Source organism: Ailuropoda melanoleuca, chromosome 20, assembly GCF_002007445.2.
Source record: "Ailuropoda melanoleuca isolate Jingjing chromosome 20, ASM200744v2, whole genome shotgun sequence".
Lineage (NCBI taxonomy): Eukaryota > Metazoa > Chordata > Mammalia > Carnivora > Ursidae > Ailuropoda > Ailuropoda melanoleuca.
This window is the reverse complement of record NC_048237.1, coordinates 3492886-3512495: the sequence shown is the minus strand read 5'-3', so window position 1 is coordinate 3512495 and position 19610 is coordinate 3492886. Positions and strand designations below refer to the sequence as shown.

At 48.3% G+C, this 19610-nt stretch overlaps 1 protein-coding gene across 2 annotated transcripts; it reads left to right on the top strand.

The window, feature by feature from the left end:
• The first annotated feature begins 10449 nt into the window (after positions 1–10449).
• Positions 10450–13444, top strand: LOC117795026 (chymase). 2 transcript variants are annotated; one of them, XM_034648531.1, is made up of 5 exons: positions 10450–10550; positions 11222–11372; positions 12102–12237; positions 12463–12717; positions 13111–13444. In XM_034648531.1, the coding sequence occupies exons 1-5, from the start codon at positions 10493–10495 to the stop codon at positions 13252–13254; spliced, it is 744 nt and encodes a 247-aa protein (XP_034504422.1). In that variant the 5' UTR covers positions 10450–10492; the 3' UTR covers positions 13255–13444. The 2 variants fall into 2 exon arrangements, with proteins under 2 accessions (XP_034504422.1, XP_019657147.2); XM_019801588.2 differs by lacking the exon at positions 11222–11372 and having other exon boundaries at positions 10471–10550.
• The last annotated feature ends 6166 nt before the right edge of the window (positions 13445–19610 follow it).

Below are 19610 nucleotides of genomic sequence, written 5' to 3'. Positions count from 1 at the left end.
CATAAATATAAACACAATAGCAAATAGTACAGTTTTATGATTTAAAAGAAAAATTCATTAAAAATAATAATAGATCTATGTTAATGGTCACACGATGGATAAAATATAATTTATGATATATATGTGGTATGAATAAAACATGACTGTGAAAATATTTTAATTACCTTTTATAAAAGAAAAAAGCAGGGGTGCCTGGGTGGTTTGGTTGATTAAGTGGCCGACTCTTGGTTTCGGCTCAGGTCATGGTCTCAGGGTCTTGAGATCAAGCCTCACATCAGGCTCCTAGAGGAGTCTGCTTGTGATTCTCTCTCTCCCTCTCCCTCTGCCCCTCCCGCAGCACTCTCTCTCTCTCTCAAATAGATAGATGATAGATAGATNCCCTCTGCCCCTCCCGCAGCACTCTCTCTCTCTCTCAAATAAATAAATAAAATCTTTAAAAAAAAAAAGAGAGAGAGAGAGAGAAAACCTGGAAAGATCTCAAAAAATAAAAGAACTTATGCTGGAAATAGTAATTAAAAGATGTGGTTTTTTAGGGCACCTGGATGGCTCAGTCAGTTAAGCGTCTGACTCTTGATTTCGGCTCAGGTCATGATCTCAAGGTCATAGGATCGAGCCCCCACCTCCCCCCAACCCAGCTCCTGTGGCCCTTGTTGGGCTTCGCGCTCAGCACAAAGACTGCTTGAGATTCTCTCTCCCTCCGCTGCTCCCCACTGCTGGCATGCACTCTGTCTGTCTCTCTCTCTCTAAATGAAAAAATAAAATCTTTTTTAAAAAAGTGTATTTTTTTCTTTTAGCCCCAAATCTCCTTTTAGATTTATATAATTAAATCATAGTTTTAAAATATGAAAGTCAAGGGACAGGGACGTTATGCATAATGTTTGCTCAGGAGACCAGACCAGTCCCGAATTGCCGCTAAAGCCCCACCAGCTCCGGACGCCTTGAGGAGCACGTTCTCAGGGCAGCTTCCCTTCCCAGGAAGCTGGACAACTGGAGACGTGGAGAGAGTGGTCAGGTTACCCTGCCAGCCTGGCCTCCAAGAAATACTGTGTCCTGTGGAGACCCAAGGGGTTGACAGGCACTGACTCCAAGCACGGCCACCAGTGCCAACCAAACAAGCATCCTATGGACCCCTGCCATGGAAAGAGCACTTTGTGGCCCAGCCACGCGGAGAAGTTCAGCCCATTGTTATGCCTACAGCGTTAGCTGCACAGTAGGGACGGTAGGGCCTAAGAAATGAGCCTGCCTGACCGGCACTGAGAGCAGTAGGGGAGTCTCAGCTCCATGGGGTCAACAGGAGGGACCGTCAGATAAAATGGTTTTGCCCCAACTCACGGGAGGAGGGCCTGTGGACAGCTGAGGGCGGCACACAGGCGTTTGCCGAGGAACAGGCTTCTCCAGAGCCAGGATTGTGGGCGCCCAGGTCACAAAGCCCAACAGGAAAACATTTGCCCCTCTGACCACCCCCCCCAGTGTGAGGTCTTGCCCTGAGAACCCGGGAATTGTCTCTTCTGCACCCACAGTTCCTCTGGCACCTTCCCCGCTCACGCAGTCGTGCACTGTGTAAGGGGTTGGCATGGGCCCACACTGAAGCGGTTGTCAGCCTGCAGGGACAGTTCATGGAAGACGAGGTCGTGCAGAAGTCAGGTGAGCCCCTAATCCAATATGGCCCGAATCCTCCTAGTGGGAAAGACACACACACAGGGAGAAGGCTGCATGAAAACACAGACTGAATGATGCATCTGCGGGCCAAGGAACGCCAAGGATTGCCGGCTGTCACCAAAGCCAGGGAGAGGCATGGGCAGGTCGCTCCTCGCAGCCCTCACAAGAAATCCACACCACCCACACCTTCACCTCAGACTTCTAGCTGCCAGAACCGTGAGCAGATACATTTCTATTGTCTTAAGCCACCTAGTTGGGGTTCTTTGTTATAGTAACTCCAGAAAATTCATACAGGAGTTAAGGCAGAGTTTTAGGAATTTAAGATTTTCTCCAAAAAATCACCATTTACTTTATTTTTAAATTTTTCTATTTACATTCAATTTAATTAACATGTAGTGTGTGATTAGTTCAGAGGTAGAATTCAGTGATTCCTCAGTTGCATATAAGCCCCAGCGCTCATTACTTCAAGTGACCTCTTTAATGCCCATCACCCAGTTACCCCATCCCCCCACTCCCCTCCCCACTATTTACTTTAATAAATCTTTTATATTAGGAGTGGGCACTAAATTCATAAAAAGCTCTGCCATCCCAACATATCAAGGAAAGAATCTGCGGTGAGTGCAATAGAGAGCTTGTTAAAACCACATTTACAGAGTGCCGCTCCAGCCTGCTTCAGAAAATTCTCTGGCTGTGTCTTTATTTTTTTTCTTTACGGTAATTAGAATAACAGGTCCAGGGTTTCACTCCCAACTTGTCCTCACCATCTGCTGTTCCCTGCTCCTGAGCCCGCCCCATGGGCTGCTCCGTCTTTCAGGCCTTTCCCTGCAAGAGACCTTGCAGGGACCCTGCTGCCACCCTGCAGGAGATCTGCCTCAGAGGGAGGCACGAAAGCCACGTGGGTGCAAAATTTAAGGAGACAGTCGCTTAGGGAGACACTTGCAGGACCCCAAGAGCGAGCATCTCCTCAACAGTATGTCCTATGTGCCTCTCTTGCTGCGTCCTAGTCCCAGCCCCAGCTACCACATTTGAGAGTGGTCATGGCTTGTGGCAGGCCTCTTCTCGGCCTCTACGTAGTTCAAATGAATTTTTATTCAAGGTCACTGTCATATAAAGGACACTTGTGTGGGGGGGGGTTTAATTAATTAATTTATTTGAGAGAGAAGGAGAGAGCACGAGCAGACTCCCTGCTGAGTGGGGAGCCCAACCCAGGGCTCGATCCCAGGACCCTGAGATCATGAACTGAGCCGAAGTCGGATGCTTAACCAACTGAGTCACCCAGGCGCCCCAAGGACATTTCTATTCTTCAATCCCAAAGTGAGTGAGAGCCAGGGTTACAGACGGAGGAAAATTTAGATCCCAAGGACATACGTTTATAAAGAGCTGGCAATGGGTGAGGTTGATAATCATTCTGTGGACTTGTGATTCACCCAGAAGATCCAAAAGAAACCTAAGGTGAACTGTACCTCTGTCCTTGTAGGTCTGCAGTCTCTAGGAGTCGGCACCAGATCCACGAAGAGGTCATTCACCCCAAGGCCATCCAAAATTCAAGGGCAAGAACTAACTTCTATCGGGGCCCCTTGGTACCGTTTTACCTGCTTTGCCTCATTTAATTCTCATGACACCATATGCAAAAAAAAAAAAATATATATATATATATATATATTTCTGTCTTNTGGTCTGAAGGTAAGCAAAAAATTCTTAGGCAAAAGCACAATCCATAAAAGAAGGTATCGACATCTTTTGGACTCAACTAAATTTAAATCCTTTGAGCTACGGAAGGTGTCCATTATGAGAATGAAAGGACAAGCTACAGACTGAAAGAAAATATTTGGAAATCACAAGGCTTACAAATGACTTGTACCCAGAATGTAAAAAGTACTGACAAAACTCACCAGGAGGAAAACAAAAACCCAGTTAAAAAATGGGCCAAAGGCATGAGCACACTTCACCCAAGAGGTTTTATGGGTGGCAAATAAGCACATGAAAATGTTCAGCTTCATGGGGCGCCTGGGTGGCTCAGTCGGTAAGCGTCTGCCTTCAGCTCAGGGCGTGATCCTGGCATTCTGGGATCGAGCCCCACTTCAGGCTCCTCCATTGGGAGCCTGCTGCTCCCTCTCCCACTCCCCCTGCTGGTGTTCCCTCTCTCGCTGTCTCTCTCTCTCTCTCTGTCCAATAAATAAATAAAATATTTTTTAAATGTTCAACTTCATCAGCCATTAGAAAAATGCAAATTAAAAACACAGTGAAACACTACTACACACCAATTAGAATGGCTAAAATTAAAAATACTAAGGGGCACCTGGGTGGCTCGGTCGGTTAAGCGTCTGCCTTCACCTCTGGTCATGATCCCAGGGTCCTGGGGTCAAGCCCCGCCCCTTCACGGGTTCCCTGCTCAGCAGAGAGTCACTTTTCCCTCTCCCCTGACTACCCCCGCCCCGTACTCGTGCTCCCTCTCTCTCTCTCTCTCAAATAGATAGATGATAGATAGACAGATGATAGATAGATAGATATTTGTTTAAAATACTGAAAATACCCAGGGTTTGCACGGATATAGACCAACCCAAGCTCTCATCCGTTGCTGGGGGAGCGCAAAATGGTACGGCCACTTTAGAGAAGAGTTCAGCGGTCTCTTAGAAAACGAAATATACACGATTATATGACCTAGAATCCTACGCCTGGCTGTGTATCTTACAGATATGAAAACTTAAGTTCACACAAAAACCTGTCCACAAATGCTTATAGCGGTTCTATTCATAATTACAAACCCCGGGACACAACGCAAGCGTCTTGCAGGAGAAGCAGCGGTGAAAATTCTCGGGGGCACCCGGAGGGCTGGCTGTCCCCCACGTGCTGTACAGCAGGTGTCGCCGACATCTCACGTAACTTCCCCTCACACCAGCCCCGACAGCCTCACCGGCACCTGCCTGTAGCTGGGCAGCATCTCCCACTCAAGAAACAAAAGGAATCTCCTTGCAACTAAGAGCACAGGATGTGGAGAAGAAACAAGACAAATGAGACACCCTCAACAAAGAATGGCGATCCCAGCAGAAGGAGGACACCAGGCCCTCTAGGACTATCGGAAGACAAGCCACTCCGAATCCAGGAAGGACACCCAGACAGCGTGGCCCACAGGAAGCAGCATGGAGACTGTGAGGAGGGCTGAGCCTCTGGGCGCTGACTCTCCCATGGGCAGCAACCACAGATTAAATGAGCATCATGCAGACCCCTGGAATGGAAATAATAGTTGTTGCCTCTCTGGTCTCCCCCGGAGCCCACCTGGAAAAGATAAGGCCACCAGGGCCACAACATTAATTCTGAGATGCAGAAGGTGATGGCCTGCCTGACTGATGCTGAGAGCTATGGGGGAGTGGTAGCATCCCAGGGGCCAGACAAGAAGCGGCCAGGGAAAGGAGCTTGCCCAAACCATGAGAGGGGGCACCCTAAGACTCTCTCTCCTCAAACACCAGCAGGTAAATGGAAAACAGGCATAGCAGAAGGAAATCCAAAGAAAACCACCTTGGGTGGGGGCCGGCTCTTGCTGTGTGAGGCCATGAGACGTATTCCTCCCAACCCAACACTTGGGGTCATCTCCCAGGACCTCACCATTCATCATACTCTGTCCACTGAAAAAATCGCACTGAGCGCAGTCATTCAAAACGGAAGTAGAGTGTTAGGGTTAGAGGTCAGGGTATAGTAGACTAAACCAGCTTATAGCCTTCTAAATTACTTTGCAGGTACTGAATGTAAGCTAGTAGCAGTTAAGTTCAGAAAACCTTGGCTGGGAAGGAGGGTGGGGGATGGGGTAACTGGTTGATGGGCATTAAGGAGGGCACGTGATATGATGAGCACTGGGTGTTATATCCAACTGATGGATTATTGAACTCCACATCTAATTTAAATTTAAACTTAATTTTTAAAAAATTTGGGGGGTGCCTGGGTGACTCAGTCATTAAGCATCTGCCTTTGGCTCAGGGCATGATCCCAGGGGGCTGGAATTGAGCCCCACATCGGGCTCCCTGCTCTGCTGGGAGCCTGCTTCCTCCTCTCCCACTCCCTCTGCTTGTGTTCCCTCTCTCGCTGGCTGTCTCTCTCTGTCAAATAAATAAATAAAATCTTTTTTAAAAATTTGTTTAATTAAAAAAAAAAAAGAAAACCTTGGTTATTTGGGAACATCACCAACAGAAGGAGGCAAGCACAGCAAGCTCCAGCCTGCTGCAGGAAAATGCAGCCCATGCCATAAAGGATGCCCTACTGTGCCCGCTCAGTGGCATTGCTGTGTCAGTCGGATGGAAGATGGCACAAGCCCGGACCCTCAGCTGTCCCTCTCCATAGTAGTTCTTACAAGAGACTTCAACAGGTGTGAAAGTTTACAGCGTTGTATCCCTACATGGCAACTGGAAGGTTAAAACCATTCTCAGTCACATAATCAAGAAAGATACAGCTAGGGCGCCTGCGTGGCTCATTTGGTTAAGCGTCTGCCTTCTACTCAGGTCATGATCCCAGTGTCCTGGGATCGAGCCCCACATCGGGCTTCCTGTTCAGCAGGGAGTCTGATTCTCCCTCTACCCCTTCCCCCTGCTCATGCACTCTCTCTATCTCAAATAAATTTAAAAAAAAGAAAAGAAAAAGAAAGATACAGCTATCACTCAAAAAGCAAGGTTAAGAAACAGCGTGGTTGGGGCACCTGGGTGGCACAGCGGTTGAGCGTCTGCCTTCGGCTCAGGGCGTGATCCTGGTGTTATGGGATCGAGCCCCACATCAGGCTCCTCTGCTATGAGCCTGCTTCTTCCTCTCCCACTCCCCCTGCTTGTGTTCCCTCTCTCGCTGGCTGTCTCTATCTCTGTCAAAAAAATAAATAAAATCTTTAAAAAAAAAAAAAAAGAAAGAAAGAAACAGCGTGGTTGCTCAAAGTTCGAAGAGTGAAACAAGACTCCGTACAAAGCATAACATGACCGGGGTCCGCTACATCTCTTCATCTGCAACATGTTTAGGGGGATTTAGAGGAAAAGATAACTAGCCTCCATGAGGACACAGGAACCCCCTTACCCATCAAATGGTTACATGACAGCACAAGAGATAACACAAGTATTTCTTAAGGACCAACCATGCGGCGTTTTTCATTTAACACCATATTTAATTCTCCAAAAGCCCTGTTTCACCTCATTCTTCATATTTTACGGAGGTAGTAACTAAGGCTGAGAACTTGAGGGACTTTCCTAAGGTGGGACAGATCGTCAAGCGGCAAAAGCAGGATTCAAGCCCTCCCATCGAACCGCAAAGCAGGCCGCATGCCTCGAACGTCAACGTGAACAATGGCGCAGATGATAAATGTTTCAGGAGCTCAGAGAAGGGATGATCCCTCGGCCTTATCGTGGCCAAGGAACACTGCCATCATTAAATGCCAATGCTTTTATATCAGGCCCAACCCTTTCCTTCCCACTAACTGTGACTCTTAAGCGAGACGAGACGGTCCAACCTCTGCTTTATTATCTTCAGCAATGGGGAAATTACTTAAGTTCCCTCCCCGCACACTCATGTTGTAACAACAGATTATTAGTAAATTCTTCCTTATACAGAGTCAATATCTTCCTCAGATGCTGTGGAATCAGATATGGAGGCCACGTAGCCGGAAACAACGTTGAACTACACCACGGGATTGTTCAACAAAGGCCTCACAGCCCATGGGCTTGGCCCAGACGCTGTAGGCAACTCCAGACACCTGAACCATACCTAATTTTTCCTGCAAAACCAGACCCCTCGGCCACTCACCCTCACTAGAAAAAGTAATTCCACATGGTGCCTGCTCCCTCAGGTTACAACTCTAAATCAAATTGTACACCTACCCATCCGATTGGCAGAGTCTCAGTCAAAAGATTGGGGCCTAAATGTGAGAGAATCTGAGAAAGGAAGTTTACGGATTCCACCTTAGGAAATCGAGAATCATGGTTGGGAATTCCCCTAATAATAGGAAGGGTGTTCAGAAGACATTAAGGGTCCACCACATACGTGGCAAATGTCCACTACAGTCCATCCCTTGGCTGATCAACATGAACGCACACTCCTTCTCCATACGTAACTTTCCTAAAACAAAACGCCCTCGTGGAACGTAATCCTCACTATCTCTTGTGCAAAGGAAAATGAGGCTCGACTCCCCCCAGAACTGAAATAAGGCCGTCTCAGCACTTACTGCTTCCAGCTCCAAGTACAGCATCTCCAGGTGACACCCATTCCACCTCTAATTTGGTCAGACCCCCGAACTGATATTCTATAAACCGTGGACTAAGCCGAATTCATCACCAACAGCACCCTATCTATAAAAGAGGAGAAGGAAGGCAGAGCACAGAGAAAAAGGAAATCGGTTCAAATCTGCAAATACACACATCACAGAGCAAGGAAGAAAAATACGGACAGAGTGCCCTCTTTAGTTCTGAAATTGGCTCCTGACCGGAGCGGTACCTATTTCTTTCTCTCGCCCTCCGCCAGTACAGGTGAAACAAAATTGAATGTTGGTGAGCCTGAGTCTTCATGACGCTGTGGAATTATCCCTAGACTACCCACCTCTCAATTTCTCACGCATCAGTGAAAGCTAGAAATGCTTCATTTGTTTACTCCTCTGATTTGGGGTACAACTGGGGCGGGCCCACAGGACAGGGCTTCTCCAGGTCCAGATTCACCTCTGTTCTGCTGATGGTAGAATGCCCAGAGTAAGGTTGCCATCTTTAGCAAGTAAAACACCGGACTCCCAAACAAATTTGAATTTCGGATAGACAATTTCTTTTACTACGTCTCATTTAATATTGAGGCATACTTATACTAAAAAAATGATTTGTTGTTCATCTGAAATACAAATTTAACTGGGCATTCTGTATTGTTTTAATACTTATTTATTTATTTGAGAGAGACAGAGCGTGAGCAGGGGGAAGGGCAGAGGGAGAGGGAGAATCCTCAAGCAGACTCCCCACTGAGTGAAGAGCCTGATGAGGGCTCAATCCCAGGACACCCCCCCCAGGGCATGACCTGAGCTGAAAGACTCTACCCCGTAACTGACTGAGCCACCCAAACACCCCTGGGCATTCTGTATTTTGTCTGTCAGATAAAGAAAGTGAAAAAATTAGTACAGGGACTCATCAGACACTACAAATATGTGTAAATGTAGTTTTTCTAGAGAGGGTCAGAGCTGAGAACAACTGAGGACCTAACAATACTTACTAAGGAACAGATCACCCCAGTCACAAGCCCGAGCTGAGACCAACAGCACGGTAGAATGACTTGGGGAAGGTATTCTTTTCCCTGTGCTTCCCCATCTCCAAATTAAATGGCTCCTAAATCTCCAAGGGCGGGGGGTCGGGTGGGGGCCTGGGTGGCTCAGTCAGTTAAGCGTCTGCCTTCGGCTCAGGTCATGATCCCAGGGTCCTGGGAGGGAGCCCCACGTTGGGTTCCCTTAGCTCATCAGGGGGCCTGCTTCTCCCTCTTCATCTGCAGCTCCCCCTGATTGTGCTCGCTCGCTCTCTCTGTGTCAAATAAACAAGTAAAATCTTTAAATAAATAAATAAATCTCCAAGAGAAATGGCACTCCACCTGTTACCCAACTCTTCCCTGGACTCCCTGCTCCTCCAAATCTGGGGAAAACAACAGATACGTGCTTGAAACCCAGTTATGAGAGTCACGAGTCCTATGATCATATTCGTGTTAATGTGTCTGAGCCTCAATCCCACATTTGTGAAGTGACAGTAATGGTACTTCCTGAGCTGTTGTGGAATAAAAGAGTAAAAGCTCAGATACTGACATCTGTGTACCTTCTATTTCAGCAAAATTAGTTTGAATTATAATGTGAGAGTAGGAAACCCCAGGCTCCCGGAGCAAACTGCGCTTCTCCATTTACAGCCCCGTGAGTGGGGCTCTGTTTCTCTGTTTCTCTGTGGTGGTAGAGCAGAGAAGGCCCTTGCTTAGGAATCAGGAAAATCTATTTCTGATCCATAAGCCTCAAAAGCCAATCCATAAAACTGAGCTAAGAAGACCTACTTCACAGGGTCATTATGCAAATATATCTAAGAGTTGGGACAATAAAGGATGCATAGGCTCTCAAAAAATGTGGATTCCAATCCCATTTGTTGTTGTGATAATACGTGTGAAGTCCTACGGTAGGGTGTGTTCCCTTCCCACATCTACTCTCCATGGATCTTCTGCCAATGAACACTAGGTTCAGAGGAAGCGAGAGATCCAGATCAATGGTTTTCAGGTTGCAGGTAATCATCCTCTAAGTGGGGTGCTGTTCATATTTTAATTTGGAGTGGACCGGGGTGGAATGGAAACTGAAAGCACTGCACGTGACAAGGGTAAATAACTGTTTCCTGAAATTCCTGATTCGTCTGTATGCGTGTGTGTTTGTGCTCGTGTACTCACGCACGCGTATATGTGCATTGGGTCCTTCTGCAAAATGCGTTTCCTATCGTGGGCCATGAAAGTGCACATGTTTCTGGATGCTCCATGTAAGGAGTCTCCCACCCATGTTTCTGAAGAGCCTTCAACAAACTGCCCTACCTGGGGAAGACGTGATCCCTGCACCCCCGCTCCCCAGATAAGGCACCGTGGTTGAAATCTCATTCTGGAAGCCAGAACTTGGAGGTCAGGTCTCTGCTTCACCTCCAGCAAAACAGAGGGTAACTCGGAGGGAACTTCTGATATGAAAGACTGCCAGCCTAGGATATGCAGAAGAAACCATGCCCACGCAGTTCCTGTGGTTACCAGCCCAGCCCTGCGGTCACTGCTGGGGTTATAAAATAAGACCGGAAAATAGAAGCAGCATCTGGCCCTGGGCAGGGTCTCTGAGAAGATGCATCCTCTTCCTCTTGTCCTGCCGCTCCTTCTCCTATGCCGCGGAGCTGAAGCTGGTGAGTGTCGGGGTCCTTCCCTCTGGAAGCGGCAGGATCAGCCCCCAAAGCAAAGTTTAGTCTGAATAGAGCTGACTCTTAAGCAAGGTCGCAGGAGCTCTCTGCAGGACTGCAGACAAGTTCCAGCTGCGATGCGCCCACCCAATCTCTGCAGCCTATGGTAGTCCCCAGGGACAAGGGACCCCACTGACCAGGGAAAGCCCACCACATGTGGAAGGAAGAGGGGCATCTTCTCATGCTACAGTGGGAGATACTGTGTAAGAAGGTCCTATGTTCTCTTTATCCTCTGAGCTTTGGGGCTACATTTTACCTTGTAATGTGGCCATTCTGTGACGCTGCTCTCGACCTCTGGAGAAGGTCAAGCCAGGAACCTGGAGAGCCTGTCCTGCGCGGTGACAGAGGAGCATTAAGACATGGGCAGTATGGGAGTGGGGGGGAGCAGAGGTGACAAATGCCTGAACGGCATCTGCGGCCAGATTGGCTGTCACACCTGGAAGAAGGGATGAGAATTCATACGGGAGGCTGTGGCTGGGGAGACCAGATACCAGAGCTTCCTGAGGGGGACGGCGGGCAGAGTACAAGGTGAGGGTGAGAGTCAAGAGAAGCCCTCCCCAACTTCAGCCCAGCCTATGCATTCTCTGTGTTCAGGCCCTGGGGGCTCTCTGTTCCAGGGGAGATCATCGGGGGCACAGAGTGCAAGCCACACTCCCGCCCTTACATGGCCCACCTGGAAATCCTCACTCCCCAGAATCACCTGGTATCTTGTGGTGGTTTCCTGATAAGACGGAACTTCGTGCTGACAGCTGCCCACTGTGCGGGAAGGTGACACAGCAGAATCCTGTTTAACTCCCGAGGGAGATAAACAGCCAGGGTAGCAGTCAGGGACTCACGCTTGGGCAGCCAGAGGAGGGGTCCCCAGACTGGGAGAGGCAAGACTTGAATTTAAGGAAATTGGTCCCGTAATTGATGAATGCCCTGATCTTTCATCACTGTGAGCTCGGGACCCTACAGAGGAAAAAGGAGGCCCTATCCAAGCGTCCTTCCTCTAAACATAGCTCCCCTCTCCCCGACCCCAATATATGAGAGATGGACTTTCAGGGACCCCCCCGGTTTTCCAGGCCACTTCCTCTCTGCCCTTTCCAAGAACACTGGCCTTTAGTTCTCAGGGACTTGAGCCATCCTTCCCAGCCGAGGCAGAGAACAGGGTCTACCAGGGACTCCACCACCGCTCCCCTTCCTTTGGTATCTCTGGCTCCAGAGGGCTGGCCCTCATATAGGGCTCCCCAAATTAGCAAGTGCTAACCCTGCCCCCTGGGTCCTCCATGACCGGCTCGGTTCCCAGCAATTCCCGAGGGTCCTGGAAATTGTCCCTGTTCCCTGAGTGAAACTTGAGCTCCCCAAATGCCACAAGTGGCCCAGGAAAAGGGATGTGGGTAGAGTCCAGTAACCCCTGTGATAGACTCCAGTTCCCTTTCCTCAGAGTGGACACATCCCAGGAGAAACCGTAGAGCATCACTGTTTCTCCTTGCCCTTCCTTCTCCCTCACCACAGGTTCATAATGGTCACCCTCGGAGCCCATAACATACGAAAGAAAGAAGACACATGGCAGAAGCTTGAGGTCATAAAACAATTTCCTCACCCAAAATACGATGACCTTACTACTCGCCATGACATCATGCTACTGAAGGTGATGCTTCTTTTTCCCCCTTCTCCACTTTCTGTTCTCTTAGTTTTCTCCTTCAGGTCCCCATTGCCCTGAAATTTCCCCAACCTGCCTCCGGACTCCAACCCCACCAAGTTACCCCACTGGGTGTAGTTCTAATGTGAAACAGTTTGCGCTGTCCTCCCCTGATTTTCTCCAGCTACCCCGTCACCCTTTTCTAGCACTGACAGTCCCTCATGCCCTTCACAGTTGAAGGAGAAAGCCAACCTGACCCTGGCCGTGGGGACACTCCCCCTTCCACCCCAGTTCAACTTCGTCCCACCTGGGAGAATGTGCCGGGTGGCTGGCTGGGGAAGAAGACAGGTGCACGGAGCAGGCTCTGACACTCTGCAAGAGGTGAAGCTGAGGCTCATGGATCCCCAGGCCTGTAGACACTACTTAGCTTTTGACCACAACCTCCAGCTGTGTGTTGGCAATCCCAGGAAGAGAAAAGCTGCATTTAAGGTGATTCTCCAACATGGGTTCTTTTCCACAAATCACTGTTTGGGGTCCAGAACGTCTCATGGAAGGAGATGGGGTGGGAAGACTGTCAGCCAGTGACAGGGTTTCAGATCATAGGCCGAAAGAACTGGAATTGGCCCTTTGCACATCTATCCCACCCCCCATGCAGTCTCTGACCATCCCTCCCAAGCTGCTGCACAGTGCACGTGGCGTGGCAAGAAGGAAAGGGAAAGGGGGCATCATACCAAGACGTAGAACCCTATGGGAAGCCAGGGCTGCTGGGTCTGGTCCAAGGTCTCCCTTGACTCAGAGCTGGGACCCACAGGCGGTAGTGGATGACTTCCCTGCTCACCTTCTGTGCTCTCTCTTTCTCCCCTCTCTCCGTCTGCCCCACAGGGAGATTCAGGGGGCCCTCTTCTGTGTGCTGGGGTGGCCCAGGGCATTGTCTCCTATGGACAGAAGGATGCAAAGCCCCCTGCTGTCTTCACCCGAATCTCCCACTACCGGCTCTGGATCAATGAGGTCCTGAAGGAGAATTAAGCCTGGCTGGATCCTGGGCCAGCCCAAGGGGAAATCTGGAACCAGACCTGAGCAGGCTCTCTGTGCCGCTTACTCCGGAGCCACCTCTGGTCTCTGCTGAGGCCCCGCCACATCCCTCAGACCTGAGTGGTCTCCTCCAGGTCACAAAGTCCTCAGTAAACCTCAATAAAGACCCAGCTTCCAGACTTGAGCATGTGTCCTCCCTCTGACACTCCCTTCTCCTGGCACAGAGCAACCAGCCCCCACCCTAGGCCAGCCTACAAGCTTTGGAAGGTGTGGGGATATGGGGGTGGGTGAGTGTGAGAGAGACAGAGACAGAGAGGAAATAATGAAGAAAAATTAGGGAAAGAAGACAGAGGGAACCCCTGGAGAGGCAGGATCGGTATTTCTGAATTAAACAAGATGTTACACCAGATCCTTGCCGTAATCCTCAACTCTATACCTACCAATTCAGATTTATCTCTAGTAATATTCAGAATCACTAAGAACAGTGTGAATCACAAGCAATGATGTCAGATGTTTAGAGCATCCCTGACCTCTCCCCATGAGGTGCCAGGGTTAGCACTCATCTCCACTAAGTTATGCCAACCAGAAGTGTCTCAGGGCATTGCCAAGTGGTCCCCAAGGGGGCAGGGGAGCAGGAATCATCCTCAGCGAGAACCACCGTTTAAATACGCGATCTAGGGAAGGCAGTTGGTGCCACATAGGGCTCTCCTCACAGTCCACCTGGATAAGAGAAGGTCTACCATCTGTGGACCTTCAATCGGAGATGCAAAGAAGATTGTCTCTCACTCCCTGCTGCAAAACAGAGCAGATAAGAGGAGGGATAGCATCACAAGTTCTGCGTGAGCAACACCCAGCCACAAGGGCTGCACCCAAACCAGTAGGAAGTCAAAAGCCTAGAGTCTACCCAACACAAGGTCTTACCAGTTGAGGAACTGACTAGGGGAAAGAAGTCAGGGCAGGAGGATGGAGACGGGTATAACGGGAGCCTGCTCTCCTGGCTTCTGAGGGTATAGTGAGTCCCTGCCCCAAGGGAACTCTTTCTAGCAATTCGTCTTTAAGACATAATCAGGGATAATGTCTTACACAAAGATTCATGAATAAAGATTTTAACCTCAGCATTGTTAATAATTGGAAAATTGGAATCCCAGCCACGGAACAAAATTTAGATGGTAAATTCATATAATTGAATATTTCGAATTCATTAAAAATTTGTTTTCAGAAACATTCAGTCAATGTGGGAAAATTCAAAACTTCAGTGCAATGTAATGCAGGATTTGTTTTTCCTGGGAAGACCCTGGACTTCTCCTCTTCTCACTGTAAATATCCCTTGACTGAATGTCCCTCTACCAGGCCACGAGAGATTAAGAAGCAGCTAACAGATCTCTGCCTGGATTATGCAATTTGTGACTGGGGCCATTATTTACTGAGTTTGTGTTTTGTTTGTGTATCTGCTTGTTTTTTAAGATTTATTTATTTATTTGAGAGAAAGAGAGAAAATGAGCGGGGGAGGGGCAGAGGGAGAGAGAGAACCTCAAGCAGACTCTGCACTGAGCACAGACCCAGCGCAGGACTCAGTCCCAGGACCCCGAGATCATGACCTGAGCCCAAACCAAGAGTCGGATGTTTAACGGCTGAACCACCCAGGCGACCCTACTGAGTCTATGTTTTTAATTAAATGATGAAAGTCTTCTGTACTTACTCAACCTTCCAGTACTTTCAACTTACTTGGATAGTTTAAGTATTTGGGATGTTGTATTTTCGTTTCTGCGACTTGGCTTTAGAGCTATGACACACCATGGCTCCCCAAAATAGGAGCTGGCTGCATTGCTTCGAGTTCATTTCCTCATCAATTAGGAAAGGATTGCATTCTTGGGCCAGGGTAGCCAGGAAGCTGAGATCTTCGCTAGTTTTCGTGATGGTTTTCCTGATGACAATCTTCTCTGATTTTCATCTCACACATGAGCTTATCTCTGTTGGGCTTGCAGGCTCTGAAAAGTCCTGCATGACCAACTGCAAGTTTTCCATCACCAGCCCCACCTCTGGGCTGAGAAACAGTCACATCCACGTGTTCTTTAAGGCTTTATTGTCAAAGGGTCTGTCTGTCGGGTCCCAGCGGGGACAGATGGCACAATCACCCAGGGTAATTTAGGAAAAGTTCAATGGAGGATCTGTATGCAGAGGGGACAGGAAACCAAGAGGGGGTGGTCATGCACTCCAGAGCTGGCAACAGTGTGAAGCCACCACTGTCCCTTTGGCATGAAGGGGGCTGGGTAAGGAGTGGTTACTGGAACACAGAAGGAGAGCTGAAGCCCCACCTCCACTAACTCGAGCTGTAGCAGCAGGACAGGAATGGCGGGCTGTGGAAGGACCCTAACGGACACTGAGTATCTGATCTTGGGACATCAAGTGACTGTGATCACACCAATTGAATTAAAAGCCCTGGTTCCCAGGCATAGACTGGGGGACTTGCTTCCACCAGAACTGAGGATATAGTAAGGGTTCCACTAAAATCTGAAGTGATGGCTGCCACCTGTCATGTCAAGCCTGTCTTGATCGTGAGTGAATCCCTAGGCAACAGTGAACTTCCCTTACCGGCATGGAAAACTCACCCTTATGAACTCTATTAAAAGATAGAGTTGCCACATAACGAGGGCAGGGAGAAGCAGGAGACACTCTTTGGGGCTTTTATGCCCACTGACAACTAAAACGTGTAGCTGTAGCGACCCTACCCTAACAAAATGCCCAGGAACCTCAGAGACCTGCGTCTGGGTTACCCTAGTGGGTAAACAATTTAAACCAACAGAAGAGCTGGCCAAGGAGTGGAGCAGGAGGGAGGTGGGAGATAGGTGCCAGAGGAGGAAGGCAACTACTCATGATGACCCTAGGACCAGCTGCCACCGGAGGGACTATAGCCTGTCCTTACAAAGTGATTATTGTTTAAGTCAGCAGACTTTGTGAGGTGCCTGGGTGGCTTAGTGGGTTAAGCGTCTGACTCTTGGTTTCCACTCAGGTCATGCTTTCGCGGTCCTGGGATCAAGCCCTGCCTTGGGCTCCCTGCTCAGCGCAGAGTTTATTTACCCTCTGCTCCTCCCTCTGCTCGTGCTCTCTCTCTCTCTAAAATAAATAAACCCTTTTTTTTTTCCCCAAGATTTTACTTATTGGGATGCCTGGCTGGGTGCTTCATTTGGTTAAGCATCTGACTTCAGCTTAGGTCATGATCCCAGGGTCCTGGGGAGCAAATAAATAAATAAATAAAATCTTTAAAAGAAAAAAGGTTTTATTTATTTATTTGACAGAGAGAGACAGCACAGGCAGGGGGAGCAGGAGAGGGAGAAGCTGGCTTCCCGCTGAGCAGGGAGTCTGATGACAGCGTTCCATCCCAGGACCCTGGGATCATGACCTGAGCCAAAGGCAGACGCTTAACCGACTGAGCCACCCAGGTGAAAAAATAAAACCTTTTTTAAAAATCTTTTAAATCAGAAGACTTTAAGTAAACTTCCATCATGCAGGGGGGCCTCATCCCATCAGGTGAAGGCCTTCCGAGCAAAGACAGGTTCCCTACAAAGGAATTCTCAAGACTGCAACAAAGAAAACCTGTCTGTTTCTAGACGGCCGCCCTGAGGAATTCAGATTCAAGAGTTCAACATCAACTCTGACCTGAATTTCCAGCCTGCCGGCATGACCTACCGATATCAAACTTGCCAGCTCCCACGATGGTGTGAACCAATTCCTTAAAATAATATGTCCTACATGCAGCGCCCGGGGGGTCCGGTCGGTTAAGCCACAGACTCTTGGTGTCTGCTCGGGTAGTGATCTCGGAGTCATGGGCCAAGCCGCGCGTCTAGCTCAGTGCTCAGCGCACAGTCTGCTTGGGATTCTCTGTCTTTCTCTCCCTCTGCTCCTCCCACTCGCTCTCTTTCTCTCTCTAAAATAAATAAATAAAATCTTTTTAAAAATAATACCATCTCTTATAGATAGATACATACATATATATATATGTACTTTTTCTATAAATCGAAACGACCGCTACCTTGAAGAACCAATGACAAGGTGAAATGAACTCAATGTGGGGCAGGAAGAAACCTGACCTGACACTGTCTCTACTCCATCACTGCTCACTGAAGGGCGCTTCCCCAGAAGGCTTCTTACTCTGGTCACCCTCAACTCTTTCCCTACCAGCTTTCTCCGGGGCAGGAGCACGCTCAGCCAGGGCACACAGCAGACGAGAAGGGGCCCCTAAAGGGGCCTCACCCCAAAAGAGATAGAAATTAGTGGGTAATTAACCCAGTGTCATCACTCTGCTGGTGAGACAACTCTGAGGCACGTCTTACACCATCTCCCAAAAGTCCCAGGTGGCATGAAGCTCCGGGTGTCCACAGCGGTGATCTGCTCAGTAACACCCTGTATTTCTTTCCCTCTTTCCTTCCCTACTCTATTTCTCCTCTGCACTCCTCTGTTGACGCTTCCAGGAGTCACATCACAAATAAACTACTTGCATTTGAATCTTTGTATCAGGGTCTGTTGTGGGAAAACCCAAACTAAAATATTCCCAGAAATCAAGATTTATTAAATCTCTTGTAATTAGTACAATGTGATGTGGAGGCAAAGACAATCAATTAGAGCAATAAACAGAATAGACCCTAGAAAGAAACACATTCATCTATGGANCACCGGACTCCCAAACAAATTTGAATTTCGGATAGACAATTTCTTTTACTACGTCTCATTTAATATTGAGGCATACTTATACTAAAAAAATGATTTGTTGTTCATCTGAAATACAAATTTAACTGGGCATTCTGTATTGTTTTAATACTTATTTATTTATTTGAGAGAGACAGAGCGTGAGCAGGGGGAAGGGCAGAGGGAGAGGGAGAATCCTCAAGCAGACTCCCCACTGAGTGAAGAGCCTGATGAGGGCTCAATCCCAGGACACCCCCCCCAGGGCATGACCTGAGCTGAAAGACTCTACCCCGTAACTGACTGAGCCACCCAAACACCCCTGGGCATTCTGTATTTTGTCTGTCAGATAAAGAAAGTGAAAAAATTAGTACAGGGACTCATCAGACACTACAAATATGTGTAAATGTAGTTATTCTAGAGAGGGTCAGAGCTGAGAACAACTGAGGACCTAACAATACTTACTAAGGAACAGATCACCCCAGTCACAAGCCCGAGCTGAGACCAACAGCACGGTAGAATGACTTGGGGAAGGTATTCTTTTCCCTGTGCTTCCCCATCTCCAAATTAAATGGCTCCTAAATCTCCAAGGGCGGGGGGTCGGGTGGGGGCCTGGGTGGCTCAGTCAGTTAAGCGTCCGCCTTCGGCTCAGGTCATGATCCCAGGGTCCTGGGAGGGAGCCCCACGTTGGGTTCCCTTAGCTCATCAGGGGGCCTGCTTCTCCCTCTTCATCTGCAGCTCCCCCTGATTGTGCTCGCTCGCTCTCTCTGTGTCAAATAAACAAGTAAAATCTTTAAATAAATAAATAAATCTCCAAGAGAAATGGCACTCCACCTGTTACCCAACTCTTCCCTGGACTCCCTGCTCCTCCAAATCTGGGGAAAACAACAGATACGTGCTTGAAACCCAGTTATGATAGTCACGAGTCCTATGATCATATTCGTGTTAATGTGTCTGAGCCTCAATCCCACATTTGTGAAGTGACAGTAATGGTACTTCCTGAGCTGTTGTGGAATAAAAGAGTAAAAGCTCAGATACTGACATCTGTGTACCTTCTATTTCAGCAAGATAAGTTTGAATTATAATGTGAGAGTAGGAAACCCCAGGCTCCCGGAGCAAACTGCGCTTCTCCATTTACAGCCCCGTGAGTGGGGCTCTGTTTCTCTGTTTCTCTGTGGTGGTAGAGCAGAGAAGGCCCTTGCTTAGGAATCAGGAAAATCTATTTCTGATCCATAAGCCTCAAAAGCCAATCCATAAAACTGAGCTAAGAAGACCTACTTCACAGGGTCATTATGCAAATATATCTAAGAGTTGGGACAATAAAGGATGCATAGGCTCTCAAAAAATGTGGATTCCAATCCCATTTGTTGTTGTGATAATACGTGTGAAGTCCTACGGTAGGGTGTGTTCCCTTCCCACATCTACTCTCCATGGATCTTCTGCCAATGAACACTAGGTTCAGAGGAAGCGAGAGATCCAGATCAATGGTTTTCAGGTTGCAGGTAATCATCCTCTAAGTGGGGTGCTGTTCATATTTTAATTTGGAGTGGACCGGGGTGGAATGGAAACTGAAAGCACTGCACGTGACAAGGGTAAATAACTGTTTCCTGAAATTCCTGATTCGTCTGTATGCGTGTGTGTTTGTGCTCGTGTACTCACGCACGCGTATA